General features: G+C 37.3%; 1 protein-coding gene across 1 annotated transcript; it reads right to left on the reverse strand.

The window, feature by feature from the left end:
• Nucleotides 1–4,236: 4,236 nt before the first annotated feature.
• On the reverse strand, nt 4,237–5,545 carry LOC136268601 (E3 ubiquitin-protein ligase rnf8-A-like). Its single transcript, XM_066063976.1, has 2 exons — nt 4,546–5,545; nt 4,237–4,495 (listed from the first exon to the last, which is right to left on the reverse strand). Exons 1-2 carry the CDS (start codon nt 5,333–5,335, stop codon nt 4,455–4,457), a joined length of 831 nt encoding a protein of 276 aa, XP_065920048.1. The 5' UTR covers nt 5,336–5,545; the 3' UTR covers nt 4,237–4,454.
• Nucleotides 5,546–21,310: the final 15,765 nt, after the last annotated feature.

Genomic DNA, 21,310 nt, shown 5'->3' on the forward strand with positions numbered 1-21,310 from the left:
TTGTTTGAAAACTTACTACCGTATAGCGGGTTATTTTCGAAACAGAAATTTTCGCACAAGAAGCAAAATTTGAATTTCGAAAGCTTTTAATTTCGAAGAGTGCATATTTCGAAGTCCGGATGGATTTCAAATAAACGGAAATTCGTGTCACAAATTATGAAGATGCGTGAATGTTTGCCGAAAACTGACTTACTAATGGAATAATCCCCATTCCTGTGCACTGGAGAGAAGACTGAGGGAGTCTCGGGTGGAGTGAACTCACTGGCACGATCACGCTCGATCATAGCTAGCTCATAGTATCCTAATCACCGTAGATTCTAGAGCAGACGGCATCAATTCCCATTCTGGATCACCTGTTTTCTGGTTATTGGTACAGTAATGATACAGTTTACCCATTATCATCAGCAATACTGAGCTAAAACTCGAGGAATACACGAACGAATCGCCGAAAGTTGGACGGTTGCTTTCACTTGTGGGAATTTATTTTCGAAAAACAACCGGACGTGGGAATTTATTTTCGAAGAGAAGGGCCTCTTCGAAATATCCGAAAATAAAAACCTTTCGAAAATTACCAGCTATACGGTATTGGACAGTAATTATAACATGTAAAATTAGTATGCAGATATTACAGCAAAATGCCTTTTAAAATATTTGGGAGCAAAAATTGGCCACATCCATAAGTAACATCCCTACTTGCATATATCTGAAGGTAATAAGTAGAAAGTAGATGAACTTTCATTCGTGAACAGTGTCTTACTATTGTTCAGACATTGAAAAAATCCACTATTGCCCAGCCCCTGTATTATACAGACTATAATTATATAGGCTGCAATAAGAACTTTGTTTATGAGACTGACCAATAATTATTATGATACAAGCAAACTAAACAAGGTTGATTGCATGCTCTGCCATGCTTGACCTGTTCCACACACTGACCAGCTGCAGTGTTAGTTAGCAACTACATGCATATCAACATCATGCATAGATCATATCTATATTATATATATATATATATTTTAGAGAGGGTATCTGGTTTAAACAACAGGCAGATTATAACATAAGTGGAAGTAGTGCACTCATGATCAGTATGCAGAGCATTCTCTATCTAGGGAAGGGTTCTGCCCAGAAATTCTGAGTGGTGGTTAACATGAACTAATATGCTGTGTGTTATATTAGGGTATATTGTGTGTATTAGTGATATATGTAAGAATTGTACTGGTTGGGTACTGGTCGGTTTTTAGAGGTCCTGGTCGCTTTGAACCACTGCTAACCAGTGTGGGCAGACCCCTGATCTAGGGTGTCTGGGGCATTCCCCCACAGAAAAGTTGAGATTGATTTTTTTAGCAATGTTGACTGCATTTAATGCATAAAAATATATGAATGCAATAAAATTGGTAGAGTAGCTGTAGCCTCCTTGTTTAGCATTATCATCATGTAGCACTCCTTCTGCTGCTTATAGCTTGCAATCTATTACTTGGTAGGACTGATAAATCTTTCTTCCTTCTTCCTTAAGCAGTCATGCTATAAACTGTTTCAATGACTGATAATAATCTCTTGGCTGCATGGGTTTATTCTTAGCTCATTGACCACCATCATTGACAAGACAGGCACATATATATATATATAATCGAAGTGCTACATACATAGGTTCTACAAGAACAAGTTGGCTTACAAACAACTATAACTAAATAATAGTTATACGGGCACAATGTGAGTCTATGAAAATTTATAAACCCGAAGGCCCGGGCTGTAGCGCACATGCGCACGAGCGAAGCGAGGGCGCTGCTAAGGGCCTGAGGGTTTATAAATTTCATAGACTCCACATTGTGCCCGTATAACTGCTTTAGACTCTATTCACGTTACACTCAGATTACCTAGCTCATCCACAGCTGTTTCTGCTGTAGGCTCGGCAAAAGCGGCTGATAATACTAGCGCCATGGCAACTATGCGTCCTCACATGACAAAATAATCACGCTTGTTAAATCACTGCACGTGAACAATGCATAGCGATTGGATAAACCTAGATTTTGAGCATATGTTATATTGTGCCTGAAGGCGTGGAGTATATTAGAAAACAAGGTGGAGTATATGAGATTTATTTCCCACCCAAAACAGCCTAAATAGAGTCTAAGCTGAGTTATATAGATCAAAACTTTTTTTCGTTACAGCACCCAGTAACCTTTATTAAGAAGTATGTTTGTGGCAAAGTTTATCATCACTGGTGAATTGAACACTTGCACAAGTACAGGTTATGTATTGATTATCATACAGTACGATAGTACTGTATAGTAGGGACCACAAAGGTGTAGGAGTGGTGCACGAAAAAACATCACCCAAAAACTAGCCTCGATTTTCCCTGACGATGATGAGGCAGTATTGGTTAGGTAAAACTAAGGCCAAACAAGCTTTAAGATCGACCCAAAATGCTTTTAACAAGTTGCTACGGAATTTTTAAAAAGAATTATTAAATGGAACTTTCTACTGACTGAGTAACTGATGCCTTCAGACAAGCGTAACTTGATAACAGCTCAGTAAGGGCTACGGGCTTGATTTTTTCACTGTTCGAGCCTTTTGGCACATCGTAGACGTACAATGCATTCTTAATGAACTTAACAGTGTCCTCCTTTGTGTCCCAATCATCTTTGCTGAGTGTCAATTTGGTGGTAGCACGTGATGGCTTCTTTCATAACGGAAATCATCGTCTGTATTTTGTAGTGGCTACTTTGATTGCAGAGGTGCTTTTTGAACAGTTCTTGATTCGTAATACGTGTAACAGGCTGAACATAGCTGACATAATGGGTACTCCACTTTTCAGATGATAATTGGTAGCTGGGGCACGGTGTTCGGTATGCATGGGTTCACCAGTCATAATAATTTAAAAAAAGTAAACAAACAACTACACAAAAAACTTGGATTTTTCAACTAGAATAGGGACTACAGCAAATCGATAAAATGTACTGAAACAAACTGGAGTAGTCCATGATATTTAATCACAGTAAAACAATAAGAAGTGATGAATGTAATCCACCATTGCAGAATGATAAATATTTTAATATTTTTTTCATCTCTCAGGATGAAAACTACACAAAGCATGTGACAAAATCCTGGCCACCCATCAAAACATTAAACACACCTACAGATTTTTACATGATGCCTTCTTTGAAGAATTTACATAACAGCTACAAGAAACTGAGGGAGTTCATTATACAAGTGCAATTAGCAGCTTGTGCTTCTCTGTCATTACAAGTGCAAAATTTTTGGATTTTTCAACTAGAGTAGGGACCACAGCACATCAACAAAATGTACTGAAACAAGCTGGAGTAGTTTAATCACAGTAGGGATACATATAACACTTCTTATTGTTTTACTGTGATTTAATATCATGCACTACTCCAGCTTGTTTCAGTACATTTTATCGATGTGCTGTGGTCCCTACTCTAGTTGAAAAATTCCAAAAATTTTGTGCACTTGTAATGACAAGAGTACACACTAGGTAGCTGTTAATTGCACTTGTACAATGAGCTCCCTCAGTTTCTTGTATTAATCAATTCTACAAAGAAGGCATGTAAAAATCTGTAGGTGTGTTTAATGCTTTGATGGGTGGCCAGGATTTTGTCACATGTTGCTTTGTGCAGTTTTCATCCTGAGAGATGAAAAAAGCATTTATCATTCTGCAGATTACAATCAATGGTGGATTACATTCATGCAAAGCACTTCGGTACAAAATGAATAATTGTAATATTTCAGTGCATTAATTGTTGGACACAGATTTTAAAGAGGTATCTTTCTCGATTTTATAACCAGTGGAAATACTCTAATAGAGCAGTCAAGTACTCATGTTTGCTCATTGAATGATAACTCTTGCAAGAGTACATACGTATAATTTTATGAACTCTTGCTGATAGCATTCAACCAGATATCAATACTATATGAGACTGACTATACCATGCATCTAAGATCATGCAGTTATGGGTGCAAATTTTGTTGACTTGGCATTTTGCAACTTTTTACCTGGCGCTCTTCCCCTTGTTTGTAAACACATGACAAGCTGTAAAATTTTACAGCTACCAAAGAATTGCTGGCACAGTTAGGTGTGAATACTGTGCAAGACATAAAGCATTGACAGCCTACAAATGTCTCCTATGTTCAAATGTGGCTGAACAAAATTTCACCTTCTTACTAGTGCTGGGATAACAATCTATTAGGAGCACTATCCCTATTCAATCAATAATAGCATTCATTTTCAAATATTTGGTTTTGACAAGAAAGATATTTTATTACACAACTCAAGTAATTTTTTAACTACAGCAGTAACCATATAGAGTAAAAACACTGTGTCTTGTATATCACGAAGTTGAATTAATAAAATACATATACCCAAATCTCTATTTACCCGTATTCCAGTGAATACTGTTCATCCGTAATTGTGTGAAATCATTGAAATAAGTGCACCACTACCTATTAGGACAGCCATTGGCCCAGTGGTACTGATCACCTACAAGATCAATGTAAGCAACAGTCTTAATCCTTGCCAAACACACTTACCACACTTAAAGCAATAACCATATTTCCCCCAATAGTAGCCAGGCAAGCCATTGTAGTCAGGACCATTATCATATTTATCAACACTTTCATCTGTCTCATCATAATCTTCTGAGTCATCCTCCTCCTCTGAGTCATAATCATCATCGTCATCACTTCCTTCTTCACTGTCGTCTTCATCATAGTAGCCATCACTATAATAATGGTGATGATGTTCAACATGGAAACTATCAAAGCCATCATGCAAATAATCATCGTAACTGTCTTCATCATCATCGTCTTCTTCATCGTCTTCTTCATCATCATAATCCCCCTCTTCTTCATCATAGTCATCGTCCTCCTCATTATCTTCATCATAATAATCATTCTCTTCGCCATTCCTCCAGTTTGAAGATGAAGGTGGTCTAGGGTTCACACCATTCACTGTACTTTCAGTACAAACACTGGCTTCTTTATTTGTTGTTCGCTCTTGATTGGATGAGCCAGTTTGTGATTTTGTTGTGGCCTGGTTGTCTGGCTGTTTTGGTAAATACTCAATCAGTTTACTAATGGCATTGTCCAACACTATGGAATGGACTGGCTTTCCCACCACTGCCTTCCTACAAATAGGACATATTTTGTTCTTCCTCAGCCAGTTAGAGATGCACTGTTCACAGAAGGTGTGTGAGCATGACAACGTGTGTGCCCTCACGAACAGCTCGTGACATATGGCGCAGGTGAACTCCTTCTCAATTGAAGACAAACCATTACTGGTCGCGGTACGACTACTCTCGACACCATTACTCGTCGCCATTGTAGCCAATTATTACAATCAACTCAATCACTTTATTCTTTGGGCAGAGCTCTGAGACGTTCTTACAATGTGCGCTTTTATTAGAGCTACAATCTGGGGCCTGCGCTACGAAAGCAGGGATAGCTTGCGAACGGTGTGTCAGTAAGGTAGATGTCTCTAATATGAAACAGCATGTTTTATTATAGTCACTTTTATCGGAACGGCGCTTACAATATCGATTACAATAGATGAATTCGTAATTTTAAAACCGTTTCCGCCCCTACTCTGCGCTGCCGACCCTTTTATGCCGCTCGCTTTTTGATTAGTTGGCGGCGCTCGACTAATCATAAAGCGAGCCGGCGGCGTAAAAGGGTCGGCAGCGGCCTGTATTTTGTAGGTGTGAATGTCACCAAAAGTAACGTCTCCAATTTTTAAAAGGATAGCATCAGTAATATAAGTCATGAGATATGACATTTTAAAGTTTGCAATTTTCCCATCTATGGGAGGGGGTAAAGTTGCCCCTTCTGGCCAAATGGATAATGTAAATCAGTAACCTCTCCAAATTTAAAACGATAGAGTATCATAGATCATGAGAAATGACATTTTGAAATTTGTGGTTTTCCCATACCTACAAACAATGTTAAATTGAGAAATGATATGTGATTGCACATAATTGCAACTGTTGCCCCCCTCCCCCCAATAGACCGGCAATGTATGGAAAAACGACAAACTTTAAAATGTTATATCTCATGCCCTATATTATGCTATCATTTGGAGATGTTACTACAGATATTTACCCCTACAAATATTGTGAATTCAGGTTGCTAAGGGCAACTTTTGTACTATGATAATGAATTATAATTATAAGTGCCTTTTTCAAGAAGGTGCTTATAATCAATAAGCACCCTACCTAATGGTCACCTCACTTTTCAGTGCGTAATTGATTATTGGGGCACATGTTTAGACGCAAAACTATTAGGGAATGTCTGGCACCACTGATGCATTCTTTCTTTTAATGTGCCGGGTACATGTGCCAGGATTCAGTAGTCATAATTGTGTTATTTAAAAAAGCAGGTAGAAGGAAAAATTATGAATTTAAGTTGGATTAGGGATCAAAACAAAAAAGCAGGGAAACAAGGGAACAGCGAAAGTTATGAAACAAGATAGGTTGCCTATACCTGCAGACATACTAGTGGACATATATACTCTACTCTTCAGTCTATAACCAAGACTGAATTAGAGATTACATGTCCACTAGCAGGGTTGGGAGTAACGCATTATGTAACATTATTACTTTTGTGGTAACTATATAAGTAACTTAATTGATATAACGAAATACGCTATAAAAAAGGTAATATAACGGCTCAGGTTACTTTACTTACAAATGTAACACGTTACCTAAGTAATATAGTTACTGTAACGAATCTAATATTACGTAAAGTAACAAAGTTACTAATCTTGTTAGTGATCCGCTGAGTAACGCCTAGCCACAGCGAAGTAATGAAGCCTACTGAATGAAGCTTATTCACCACTGCCAGCTTCTTACTTATAACCAAGATTTGCACATTGTCCAATAATGCAATCATGTCACATGATAAGGTGGTAGTTCCACACATGACAGCTTAAGGCTGTGGACACAAAGTAATATAATATGTAATATTATTATAGTTACTTTATTTTATGGGTAATATGTAACTAATAGTTCAGTTGCAAGAAATAATTATGTAATATGTAACTACAAAGTAACTGTCCCAACACTGTCCACTAGTATATCTGCAGGTATAGGCAACCTCCCTTGTTTCCCTGCTTTTTTGTTCTTTGATCCCTAATCCAGCTTAAAATTCCTAATTTTTCCTTCACTTGTATCTATATGGCCATGCATACAACACATACAGTTGTATGTGACCCAGTCTGAGAAAACCGGTCTTATTGCCCATGTCAGAAGATTTCGATTTTTCACCCAGGACACAAAGCTACATGAATAAACTATCTAATTCCACAATCAAAATCAGCTAGACTTCAGTGGTCTGGTTTTGCTGTACTGACATGCACTTTCAGTACTGGCTTCCTCTTCTTTCAGTCCCATTTGTAACAAGGGGTGCAGTTGTGGCAAGTGTGTACAGCATCATCTCATGATCAGTAATACGATCATTTTGAAAATTAAATTTTGGATGAGGTTGTCAATAATTATAGCCATGGTTGAGGTGATAACCGTGTGAATACAGACAGGACATGGCTGGCTGTTGCTGATTAGCTGAATTTTTTATACCAAGACTACAACAATATAAATTTTGTATTGACAGCTACATGCATACACATGGTTGATGTTAAAATAGTTGAAGAGGTCAGTGGAAAAAGGGGATATGTGCCATTTTAGATTTTCCTTTTTTTAAAAATTAGAATGTGGCTGTTTTAACCATGTGAATAATATTGTCACTAAGCAAATAACAGAATTTAAAAGTTATGGTAGTCTCAAATCAATGTTTAGTAAATATTACAGTAATTCAATTATGTCCCAAAATTGTGTTTAATGCCCATGCACCGTGTGGTCGTCTAAATTTTCAAATGGCACTTGTCCCCTTTTGTCACTCCCTTCAATTATGATTTTGCATTATTATGTGGTATATGAAGAGAGGACTTGTGTGACAAAGTGTCGGTGCATTGTATATTATAGGCATGCAGGGAGTTATCAGTGAAGCATCGAGATACTTGCAGTTAAATATTCTATGAGTAATCATTGTATTCTATAGCCAACCTAGGAGTTAGCAGAAGCATGTTGAATGCATTTACAGGAGCCCATAGGTGCCGCAAACTAGGCATCTTGCAGCATTTATAGGCTCTGTATATAATTATGCAATATTTTCAGTGACTGTTCATGACCTTGTATGATTTTAACTCCACTTTCATTAAGAGGAAAGAGGCATGATTCTAACCTTCTTAGTTAACCATGCAACCATGTTATCAATCAACAGCAAGTCATAGTGGACAAGTTATACCTAGCTGAGGATCTATACGTATGCATGGAAACAATTTATTAGTTTATCCTCCATGCCCGACTTCATGAGTTTGAATTCAGCCATGTTCACAGGTAACAATTAGTCAAACATAGTGTCTGTAGACCTATTAGCCTAATGGGACTGAACAGAGAGCGATACCCTTAGAGGTCAGCTTTCACAGGTCACACACACCATGGAAAAGCACCTCAATACAGTTGAACCTTTCTCTTAATGCTTTGATAGTAGTGTGATTAGCAGTCTTTTTCTTCAGGTCTTGTTGTATACTGCCTGCATGTTTGTGATATGTCACCTTCAAATGTTGTTCCTTTTTAGCCCAGCTAACCTTCTCTTAGTAGCAGTACACTATTCCTTGTAACATTGAGCACCTGAAACGTATCATATCTCCAACAAGTGGCAATTACAATCCATCCTGTAATTGTAATTGTTACAGTCCATGTAGTAGCATATCTCTGGTCTCCTTAGACAGGTTATATTTTCCAAACTCAGAGTCAACTTGAAAAACTCTCTCCAATCACCCTATATATGAATTCTGCTACTGACTTATCTGGCTTCTGTGAGAGTCACATCAGACTTTGGGTTTCCTGGATCTAGCCATTCAATGCAGTGACCTTTTGCCATGCACTACTGGAGAGGGCAGCTAAATGGACACCAGAGAGAAGTATACAGTTGACTGGCCATGGATCTTATAGAGGGAGAGTACTACAACAGTATAAGTTGTATACCATCATTGCCATAGCAGAGTTCACAACAAAGTGAGGAAGATGAAAAACAGCACTAGAATGATATGGAGGGCAACAGAGAAAGCAACCTAAACATCTTAGGAGTTCTATTAATTTTGTGATATATATAGCCCAGATCATCTGGCCTGAAATTGTGAGCAACCTAAAGCAAGGGGAAAAGACATCACTGCAAGCTCAATCTCAAGCATCCTCTGGCACTAAAGTGGTCAAGATTACTGGCCTACAGAAGAGTGGTTCTTGTTGTGCCAAAATCAAGATTAAGTCATCCACCAGATTAGATATCACCATCATGAGAAGGGATTTGTTGTTACAGGCAAGCTGCTTATTTAGGTACCAGAAAGTCTGTACCTATGATCAGAAACCCATCACACTTGATGGATGGATGGAGATGGAAATTTTTGGTGAAACATCCATAATTACTATTGTGCATGTATGTCAAATTACTATAGCACCTGATGAGTAAGTTAGAGACAGCATCATTTATTGGGGATAGCCTACCACCCTATACATCTGATGGAACTGTGTATTGATGAGAGTGCTGAGAATACTGGCCTTAAGACCCTAGAGAAAGCACAAGAAGCATAAGTTGAACAAACCACAAATTATGCACAGAAGTATCTTACTCAACTGTTTTATAGTTTCAGCACATAAGCAAGCAATTATTATATGGTTTTGGCAATAGGGTACACCTACTTCCAGTAAACACATGTAAAAACAGTTAAAATAGCTAACCCTCAATACACCAACAGCCTTCGATTATTTTGTAGTTAATGGCTTGTTTAGTATACTTGTGTGGATAGACACACATGCAAACACACTTCTCAAACCAATTTCAGCTGATTGGGGGCACATGCCTGGACAAAATACACTGGCTGGTGAAATCGGGGTAGGTATAAACAGTGGACCCAACTTTTCATGGAATTTTACATACTTTGCAATGTTTATAAACATTCTCTACTTTTTCTAGACACCTCTGCTAGTCACAGCAGCTAATCTCACATGGCCAATCCACTTTCTGCCATTGCTGTATTTAAGAAATAACAAGCGCCTCTAAAAAATGCCTGCCAGTAGGCTACTCGTGATGCACAATTAAAGAGCACACTAGCTTATTATTCACCAGTTTCAGTGCACATGAAAATGGCTTCAGTGAAGCAATTACTGTAAGGTACACCAGCAGCTCGATAAACAGACTTTGGACTGTGAAGCACACAAAGGCAATGACCTGCTAGACTTAAGCCCTTGATTAATACTACAGTTACTGCAGGTGTGAAGAATGAGTGGCCTATCAGGCAATTATAGCTATGAAATTTCTAGGGATTGTGCAAAGAACCGTCATGACAGGAGTGATCTGGGCTATTTGAGACTAGCCACTGTGACTTGCAACTGAGGTATTTAGTACAAAGATAGAATAAATATATAAACACTGTGTCAAAAGTATGTAAAATTCCACACAAAACTTAGGGTCCCCAGATCCTTGGGTCCAGGGGCAGAATTTTTAAAAAAGAAAAACTTTCTGCCATTGCTGTATTTAATTCAATTAAGAAATAACAAGCGCCTCTAAAACATTTCCTGCTAGCAGGCTACTCATGATACACAATTAAAGAGCACGCTAGCCTATTATTCACCAGTTTCAGTGCACATGAAAATGGCTTCAGTGAAGCAACTACTATAAGGTACACTGTTTATACCTACCCGGTGATATCTTAAGAATGGTACAAACTAGCATTAGACACACATGCAAACACACTTCTCAAACCAATTTGGTTGGGCACATGCCTGGTTTAAGACAGGGAAAACAAAATGCATTGGATGGTGAAATCTTAGGAATGGTACAACTTAAAGAAACATAGAGCTATGCATATATGAGAATCATGTTTTCTTTCTTCCTGTTGATATACCCACATTGTGGCATGCCAGTTTTCTTGGCTACACAACACACTATTGTGTGTCTTGATCCCTACAATTCCTGTATGTCTTATATTGCCATTTTGTATATATATCATATCTTTAGATGATCGTACACTACAGGAAAAGTTTGATGCAGTATTTTCTGGTCAGCCTTATATAATTGTCATAACTGTGGGATGTGATGATGATATTGTTGATGACCTCAAAGAAAAGTTAATACCAATTACTGAATAGCAGAGTTATAAACATTGGTTTGGGTTTAATTCAGGAAGCAATAGGGCACTGCGAAAAGCTTGAGAAAATTAAGCATCATGTTGTATCTAGCAACACATCTCTTTGTGATGCTCCAGAGTTATTAAACACTGGTCCACTTATGAAGAGTATCAATGAATCTGAAGACAACTTACTTAAACCTGTTGAAAATACAGTACATTTAATTAAGAAAGGATTTTTAAAAAAAATAGAAAATAAATACAATACAAAAAAGAAAATATATATAAAAATAAAACAGCATTTGAAGCTGCTTTTAAATCAATTAAAAGTAGTGTTGACATAATAGAAAATACAATCAAAGGATATAAATTGCTTGAAAATATATTTGATGCAATTCATGGTGGAATTAAAATCATCCAATCTGCACACAAAGAAATTGAATTGCAATCTGAAGAGTGCATGTAAGACACATTTTTGGTTTTAGAAGTGGCAATATTCCTCCTGTAGTGTTATCCTTATCTGTAGAAGAACAAAAACATTAAAATATAGGCTTACATGGACTAATTCTGAAAAGGTACAAGAAAAAGTGGAGAAGTTTCTAAAGAGAGGGATAGTGCTGTCAATGTGGTTTGTTGTGAAATCTACTGGGATCACTATTTCGTAGTGATAGGAGATGACAGTTGTTTGGAAGAAGAACTAATGAAAGATGCAGAGATAGCTACTTCTCAAGCTCTACTTGACAATATTGATATTGAGAGGCTGCATGCTTTGCTGACAGCACAAGGTAACAACAGCATCTGTACAAGTGCTTTTATTATGTAGAAAAGGCTTTTTGACTTTGCTACTGTTCCCTAGTACTAGTGAACTAAGAGTAAAGTTGACTAATAAAAAAGCATCATTAAATCATGGAAAAAGTTTTACTATAATCTATTGTGGCCATGCTTTGTCTGATGGCAGTTGGGTTCTTTCTGATGGTGATTTGTTTAAAGCATCAGACCTAATTGAGGTGATAGATGAAGTGTCATCTGGCTTAAAATATATTCCTCCAATAAAAGTTGTTTTAAACTGTTGTTATGGGTGGGTGTTTGCTAGTGAGGTGGGAGAAACAGATGCATTTATTGAGTGTCTTGCATTTGATGACACCCGAACAATTAAAAATTGTACTAATGGGCAATGAGTGTTCTTCAGAGGTGACAGATACTGAAACAATCACCGATAGTTTCCTTGACGTTTATGAGAAAACCTTACCAAAGTACAAAAACAGTCTTGCAACAGTACGAAGACCTGAAAAAAATGTTGATATATCGTTTTTACCCTTTTCATTTGGCCCTCTCCATGCAGAAGGAGTCTTTAAAAGCTTCTTTGAAAAGCCATGTATCAAAGTTAGACAATTAGACTGGTATAGATCAAGGGGTTCTGAGTTAGCACCATGCAGTTCTGTTAGCCACAAGGGTGAACCACCTGTTCCAGCACATCGTGGTGACAGTACCTTGTTCTGTTGACATAATTTCAACATGTTGGTGGATGGTGGCTTAACAAAGCACCCACCATGTTGTCGACTGCCTCATAACCAAAAACTAAACGTAGTGGTGGTTACACATTTTGATTCCGATTACATCAGAGGTATCCTGAGGCTGTTTGAAGAAGATGAACTTCCTATTGACATTGGAGAACTGTATACAGTAAAACCATCACCACCATTACAGCAAAATAAAAGTACACTGAGCAAAATAGAAGTACAACTGAGGACACTAAACTGTTGAACAGAGTTAAAGATCATAAGAACAGGGCTGAAAGAAATAAAATAGAAGTAAAGAGTTTAATAACTGACCCAAAAAAATTAATTATGCATGGATATGCCGTTTAGTAATGATGATAGTTTAAACATATTCATGGTCACGCCCTATGAATGAGATCTTCAGAAGGCACGTGAGCTTCTATCATGTAAGAAAAATAATTCTAAAATTGCTAATGCAGCCTCAGCCTCCTTGCTTATCAAGTGTTATATAAAAGAAGTTAATGACTATAGGCATGCACTACTTACAGGAGATGCTCCAGGAAATACCATCATAACAAGATTAGCTGAAACACAAAGAATTGCACAAATACTGCGGTTTTCCAAGTTCTTGCAATGCAAAGCATCATGTGCTATACAAGCATGTTCGTGCGCAGTTGTTCAACAGCGGATTTTCAGTGACGACTACTGACTCACAGGACTTTAAACATGCTTACGCATACAACTCAACAGCCACAGAATGTTACAAGTGTAGTTACATACATTTAAAGAACTGCGCATGCTGACACAATATTAGTGCATGACGCTTTACATTGCAAGAATTTGGAAAACTGCAGTATAACATGAACTGATACAAGCACAACAGCAACCACAAGGATCAGCACAAGAAGAACAGACACAAGAACCCCAAGAGGTTTATTGTTGGACTATATTAACATGCCACATCATGGATCAGGATCAACAGAGACTGCACCTCAAGATTTTTTAAACCAAGTAAAAGCTGAAGTATGTATGGTCAGTACAAATGGTAATCTTGTACAATCATCCTGATGCAAGTACTGTTGAACTATTAAAAGATGTTATATCTACACAGATTAAACACATACTATTTACTTACAGAAAAAATAGGGGCTGACGCAATCTTGAGAGTGAATTTGGTGACAAAAAGTAATGCTTGTAGCTTTGCCGACAATGATGTAGATGACAAGAGTGCTAATCAGTGCATTAAAGTGAATTTACATTCACATGAATATCATTTTTTAAAGAATGATGCCATATTAGAAAACACAGGTGACTGATGAGCTTATACAATGACAATACATACACTGTACACAGATACACAAGGTATAGATGCATACATATATGGCATGTGTGTAAAAAAATAACTAGCTATATATACTTATGAACATATAAGCAGTTAGCTGTACTTTATTTCATGTTGTGCATTTTATAAAGTTTCTACTTACAACAGATTATTATTCTATTTTGACTCGTGATTGCTCAATCATCTGACTTCCTATGAATCTGAAACTTGGTATGAAGGGGGGTCAAAATGCTGTACATCATGGAATCTCATTTTTGGCATGTGCATCACTTTTAAGTAAATTTTGTCTTTACAATACAAAAATACAAACTGCTTCAGAGCGCGTAATAATGTTGCAAAGTATTTCACGTGAGCTGAATAGAACCTGTACAAAAAATAGACGAAGGGGCTCAACGGGGCTTGATACACATTTTAGTTTTATTTAGTTTGTTGTTTGCAATGTTGTAATTCACGATTGGAAAAACGCTGCTGTTACGGAGTAATTAGAGTTACAATAATGACGATGTGTGGCAGTCACGACTCTCACATCAACAGTAACAGTGCATCGTGGTCATCAGTGATTACAATACAATCGTTGGTTGTATGATCTATTACTTTTAACAGGTAGTACGACCATGTTTAATAAAAATATTTTTTGTTAGCACTTCATAGTGCACGTGGTCTTGTCCTACCCCCCAACCTTAGGTAGCTACTGTTGCATCATGGTGACTACAATTTACAATTAACTACCCCCTATGGTACACAGCACTGAATACTAATATATGCACTAGTTGCAAGAAACATCTTTGCTCACAACAAAGCATATGAAGTTACTTTTAATACATACAAAATAACAATTGCAATTTCAAATGTGCCATTTTCCTTTTGAAGAAATATGAGGAGCCCTGGAAAAAATTGTACCCTTCTAATTTTCTGTATTAAAAGTTCCATTCATGCCAATTTGAAAGTAGTGTGTAGCTATTATATATTTCTGAGATCAACGATCCATATTGAGCACATTTAAAAGGCCATTTTTCTGAACTTAAAAATTCATGTTGAAATGCCTACTATACTAATTAAGACCTCTTGAATTTAATAATAAGACTGCTGCCATAGCAATTAACAATTACTGTATTTACTTACTATCCATAGCAAGAGTACATAATAGAAACCAAGAGTATCGAATGGGTGTATTACCCTGTGATTAATCATTGCGTAAAGTAACACGGATATTTCAGTAATCATTCGTTTTCATTGCCATTAAGGGTTGCTGTATTTAGCCCAATTCGGCCACTAAACCAAGTGAAAACATGATAGCGTTAAAGGGAATTAGCTAATGTTAAAGTTCTGGCACTGCCAAGCGATCCCTGAAGGCGTGGCAACATGCTCGTTTGTGCAACCATTGTTTTAGTGAGCTGGAGTTATCTTGGGTCCTTACTACACTTTCTTTGTACAATAACTGTTGAATACTTGGCTGAATCACATGGAAAACCATATAGCTGCAACATATCACCAGGTTGTGGTCATTACAGCTGCTGGTGATAGCAGTACACAAAGGGGAGGTAGCATTGGTAAATCCTTGGGTTGGGAAAATGTAGATCTCCTAGCAACCAAGTGACAGTTATTGTTAGCACTACAAACAAACATGTACACATCAGCTTTTATGGTACCACTATTGGTTTTGCAAGGACATGTGTTTGGATCAAGCATAGGGTAAAAAAGGTAAAAAACCGTTCGACATCAGTTGTGGCTGAGTTGTTACAACCGCTTTCAGTTTGTGACTCTGATCCCTGTTGGTGATGTGTCTATTGCTGGTGTTAGTGATTGCTATGCTGTATCTGTCACCAATAGGTTTTCCTCTCTTCTTGTAGAGGAAGTCAGTGGCGTAGCCAGGAAAATTTTTTTACTGAGGCAAAGTTTATACATTGGCCTAATTGAGAGGGTCTGCCTGACTCAACTCTACTGTTCCAACTTAGGTAATGCTACAGTATACCATGCTTCAAATGTGGCAAATATTTCAAATTACCATTTCACGTAAACAAACAATTACTGAAATATCCGTGTTACTTTATGCAATGATTAATCACGGGCTAATATACCGTTGGACACTCTTGGTTTCTATTATATACTCTTGTCCATAGCCATAGTTTCAATCTGGTCTTTTATGAACGTTTTAAGCTTTTCCCTGTAAAATTGCATACAACCATTATGAAGATGTCATAAATTAAAGTTAATGTAAGCATATTATGGGAAATACATTGGAAATGTTAGTACATGGGGCCCATACATTTCCTATATAACTGTCAACAGAAATATGGAACCCTTGTTGAGGCTTAACTGGCAGGAGTTAATCTGGCTATGTACCATGAAGCTACCTAACTTCTCAGGGTATCTTATAAGCCCTGGCTGACCATGGTACATTAAAGTTAAACCATGGCTGGCTACGGTACATTGTAAATGCGAGTGTACCATGGCCTTGATGCAATGGCCCTCGAGCTTGGGTGTAAATATCAAGCAAATCACCCGGGCTCATGATACAACTATTACATATGTACACAATAGACAAGGATTGAAAGTACCAGTGCAGACTCCAGCTTTACTATACCTCTTATTTGTTGTATAAGTTCCTCCAGACTCAGTTGTCCTAGAGGGTCCTCTTCCACAGCTCCAGGAAAATATTATGAAGGAAGGCCAGCCACTACATTAGAACTGTTTGACAGGGCTATTTCCAACTGCTACTGAGAAAATGGTAAGCCAAGATTGAGTAACTTTAGCTCCTCTTGGCAACTATGGATTACACTACGTCAGATTCTGGAACTCTGTATCTTGTAATACTGACACACACCACCTACATTGAGACCTTCCAGTGATCAAAGCTGTTATCCATTGGAAATTCCTCATTTTACCAGCGTAGGACCAGTCAACCATTTCATCAGAGTTTTCCTGTTTACCAAAGCAAACCAAAAGTTCATCCTGTCCAGCAGTAGTAATCCAAATTATCTGTTATGCCACTTTCAGTGATATTCATCACTCACTCTTCCCTACCAAAGATGATCTTCAAGGTATTAAGTTGTAGGAAAAGTGAATCTGAAGTTGGTAATGCAACCTCAGCCTCCTTGCTTATCACATGCTATACTTAGGAATTAGAAAACACATCAGTATATGCACTACTTACTATCTGTTGATGCTCCAGGAAATACCATCTAACAAGACTAACTGATACACAAACAGTTGCTAATGTACCACCTTCATCACAAACACAAGATCAGCCAGAAGGACAAGCTCAACTTGTTTGTTTATTGTTTTGATTACATTGACATGCCACACCATGGGTCAACATCAGAAGCTACTACACCCAAAGCCATTTATCCCAAGTGAAGCAGGTCAGAATAATGTACAATACAGACACATTGGAAGTACTTATAATGCTAACGGTACTGTGTATATACTAAAGTGAAAGAGAATTGTAAGTGCAACACAAAATTTAATCTTAATATTAGACAAGAGTTTGAGCACTTACTGAGAGTTTGCTGATAAGAATGCTAAAAGACTTGTGTATTTATGTACCTGAGGATACAGATTTTGATAGTGATGAAATATTCACATGGCTTATAATTAGCTATGCTTGCATATATGGTGTATATGTACATGTGCTCACACAATATTTATTACTTCATATTTTAATATTACTGCAAATTCCTTTATATCTTTTCTTGTATCTTACAGTACTTATGGGCTGTATACAATGTATATGAAATTTTACACTAAACATGTGTATATGGTTAATACTTGGTTGGGACAATGCTATGTAGGGCATGTACACACAAATTTTATTGGGACAAATATTTAGTATTTTAATAGCATTTGGCAGATTATATGCATGCTCACAAGTATAGTGTACAACTTTTTTAGCTATGACAAAATTTAAATTTGGCAATCTTGTAAAATTTGATTTGCTAAACTGTACATGTCATATATTTGTCTTCTTGTAGAGTTGATCTTTCCCATGGTTAGTCATGCCTAGTGTCAAAGATTAAGCCTCAAGCAACTAGCAGAATCCAAGCCCAGGCATCAATAATTGCGGTCGAGATACTCTAATAGAACAGTCACCCTAACACAGCAGTCAGATCAGTTTTCATTAATAGTGACTATTGAAATCAGCCTCATACAATTTCAGATGGATAATCAAGGATTTTTGTATTAATTGCTGTGCTATATATTGCGTATCCATATCCATGTCTGTGTGTGTTGTAATTGTATGCACTTGTATGTTTTGCTCCTGCGTGGAAGAACGGCTTATAGCTGAATGCAAGAGCTTAAATAAAAATCAATCACTATAACAAGATACCCTATATAGAACACCCTACCACAACAATCAAATAAATATATTGTGATAAACTGATTCAATTTCAGAGGGTATGTCTCAGATTCAATTTCAGAGGGTGCAATTTCATAAAATCCTAAGTGAAGGGCATGTCCTTAGAACCCCCTCCCCCTCCAGGTTTACCAAAGCTTTTCACTACAGTTCCTGTTTAGATATTAAAATCTTACTGGTTGTTTAACACAATTCTTGCACAACAATAGATTTTGTATTCCAGTAAAAACAACTTGGTACTTATGGTCAGTTGGAAGAAACCTGGGTAGCTAACTGAGCTGAGGTAGCTAACTGAGCTGAGGTTTTTTGCAGTAACTGTATATCTACCACACTATTGCATGAACGGAAAAATTATAAAATTGATTCCACATTTTCCAGAAATTGCAGGCAGAAGTTCTAAACAATAAATTATTTACCGGTGAAGTATTGTACCATAACATTTGATAGGACCCATAATGAACAGACTGTTTTGGGCAATCCTATGCTATACAGTAAAGCTATCATTAACAACAGAGTATAGAGTAACCTGCTAGTTTTTTTATGTGGATGAACATTTGACATAGGTTTTACCAAGAATTCAAAATATAAGTCTCTTACTTACATTATGAAGTTTTGGATTTCCTTGCATATAGTGTATAAAATTGTAGTCAAAATTCTACTTATATTGTAGCTATAGTGTAATTGTGTACATATGATACAACATGGGATAGGGGCATACAGCCATGTCCACTAGTGCATGGACCTTGACATACATCAATTATGTACATACATACACCTCAGTGTATCTTTATGTGGTCCTCTCTGGTGTTAACATGTACATACAATAATATTATAAAGAGGTATAATAACTGGAATATTTATGTATACTGCACTGACTACCCCATCAGGTGGCAAATGGTCACAATGTTACCATGTAAGGCATCCCTAGATTTTCATCACGCCAGCTAGAGATCATCTAAAGCAGTGTCTGACTTCCTAAAACAATTGGAACATGTACACCAGGCTGCAGTCTACAATATAGTTACTGGATCAGGTATCACTATTATTATTATTAAGGGTGTTTATTCTATCACATAGGCCAAGTTGGAGAAAAGCAGCTTTAAACCTTCATACCTGAAAGCTTACACATACGACCAAAAGCCGACACTTCTTTGGATGGACAAATTGATTTACTCATTAGCTTTGGTGAGAGACTCAGAGTAATCAGTACTTTAACTACACGATATCAATTATGACAAATGAGTGTAGTGTTGCTTTCGAACCTTGAAGAGAAAGTTGATAATTACACTTATATCAGTATACTTGGATTTAATTTTATAGAAACTGATGCCAGCAAGCATATAAGCATTCATGACAACACTCTACATCTGGTAGCCTAGGACCTTTACTATCTGATCATGGTAACAATTTATGATTATGGTAATTGCAAGATATTTGTGAAATTAGAAATGTAAAACACCAGTCTGCTTAGTGTGTAATGGAATGGTTGAAAGATTCCAACAATCCCTTGAAGGCAGTTAAGAAAGTGCTTTTCAATTTGGAATGTATTACGACATAATATACCACTTTGACACCTCAGATCAAAGGAAACCACAGGGTTATATATCACATATTGCCCTGACCACAGGGTGATATCTAGATATCACCCTGTGGTTAGGGCAATATCATGATATAGCCCTGACCACAACTGCCTTTGATGCTGAGGCAGCTACAAAGCATCAGTTCCCTTTGATTATGTATATAGAGATGCTTAAAGGTTTGCATTGTGGTTTTGAGTTAGAGCTGCTTAAAATTTTGCATTGTGGGTTTGAGTTAAACATGTTGATTTAGTTAGGGGCACTGTTGTGAAGTAAAAAGAATTGAGCGAGTCAGCATTGCATAGTTCAGTTACTAAGCACCACTAAATAATCATTTTTGCAATGTGGGGATTGTTTTTCTACAGAGTACATTTCAACTACATGAAAAGATGCCTCAAACATTCACAACCTATATATCTAAGTGTTTATTTTAGCACCTAGCACCTTAGGTAACTTTATTCATCCACAAAGTGGTTATTTGGTTTAAAATGGTATCACTACAACCAGTGAAACCCACAATCATTTCTTTTCTGTGCCCACAATCAATTTTTGCAAACCTCTGTATAAAAGTAATGTGGTGAATGCAGGTTTGTCTTCCTTCACCTATTAGGTGAGCATGCCAGAGTGGTATATATTACTTATACCATGGCCACTCGGGATTTGCTGATATATATTCCCTCGCCCTCGGGCATATATATATCAGGCAAATCCCTTGTGGCCATGGTATAACTATTAAATGTACCACTCTGCGTGGGCAGTTCAAAGGCACCGCCAGTGCCATAATTTGTATATTGCACTGCTGCAGACCGCAGCAAGTGCATTATAACTTATAACGCACTGGTTGCGGTTTTTTAGACCACAACGAGTGCATTATAAGTTATAATGCACCGACCGCAGTGCAATATACAGATATTGCACTGGCTGCGGTTTTGTGCAGCATAGCACAAGTGCCGGTGGTGAAGACCACTACGACACCTCACCTAATAGGTGGAAAGACACTTCACAGATCACTCGAATTCTTTTATAGCCTGACATGTAAAGGTCGATTGTGGGCCATAACGTCACCAATACGTATAATGTTTACAAGCAGCCAATGGCGATCGAAAAATCCAACACGGGTGGCCACAACTCTAGTCTACATATATATAAACATACTTATACACCTTACTAGTCTGGTGCCATCTTAGCCCAGATTAAACTGTAGCCCACTTCGACAATGACTCAATAAAACAAATATATCATAGTTCTAAATAATACTAACTTTTACGTTCGATTGTGGTAACCAGTTTTGTCATGCCACCTGATTCGAGTTTAGCCAGTGTGAATAGTAAGAATTAGACTAGCATC

The sequence above is a fragment of the Dysidea avara genome, chromosome 10 (assembly GCF_963678975.1).
Source record: "Dysidea avara chromosome 10, odDysAvar1.4, whole genome shotgun sequence".
Taxonomy (NCBI): Eukaryota; Metazoa; Porifera; class Demospongiae; order Dictyoceratida; family Dysideidae; genus Dysidea; species Dysidea avara.

Excerpts from the sequence above, each read along its gene's own strand:
- LOC136268601 (XM_066063976.1), bottom strand. The coding sequence starts at position 5,335 with ATGGCGACGAGTAATGGTGTCGAGAGTAGTCGTACCGCGACCAGTAAT. Across the intron at positions 4,496-4,545 it reads TGGTTATTGCTTTAAGTGTG|GTGATCAGTACCACTGGGCC; the intron begins GTAAGTGTGTTT and ends TTGATCTTGTAG.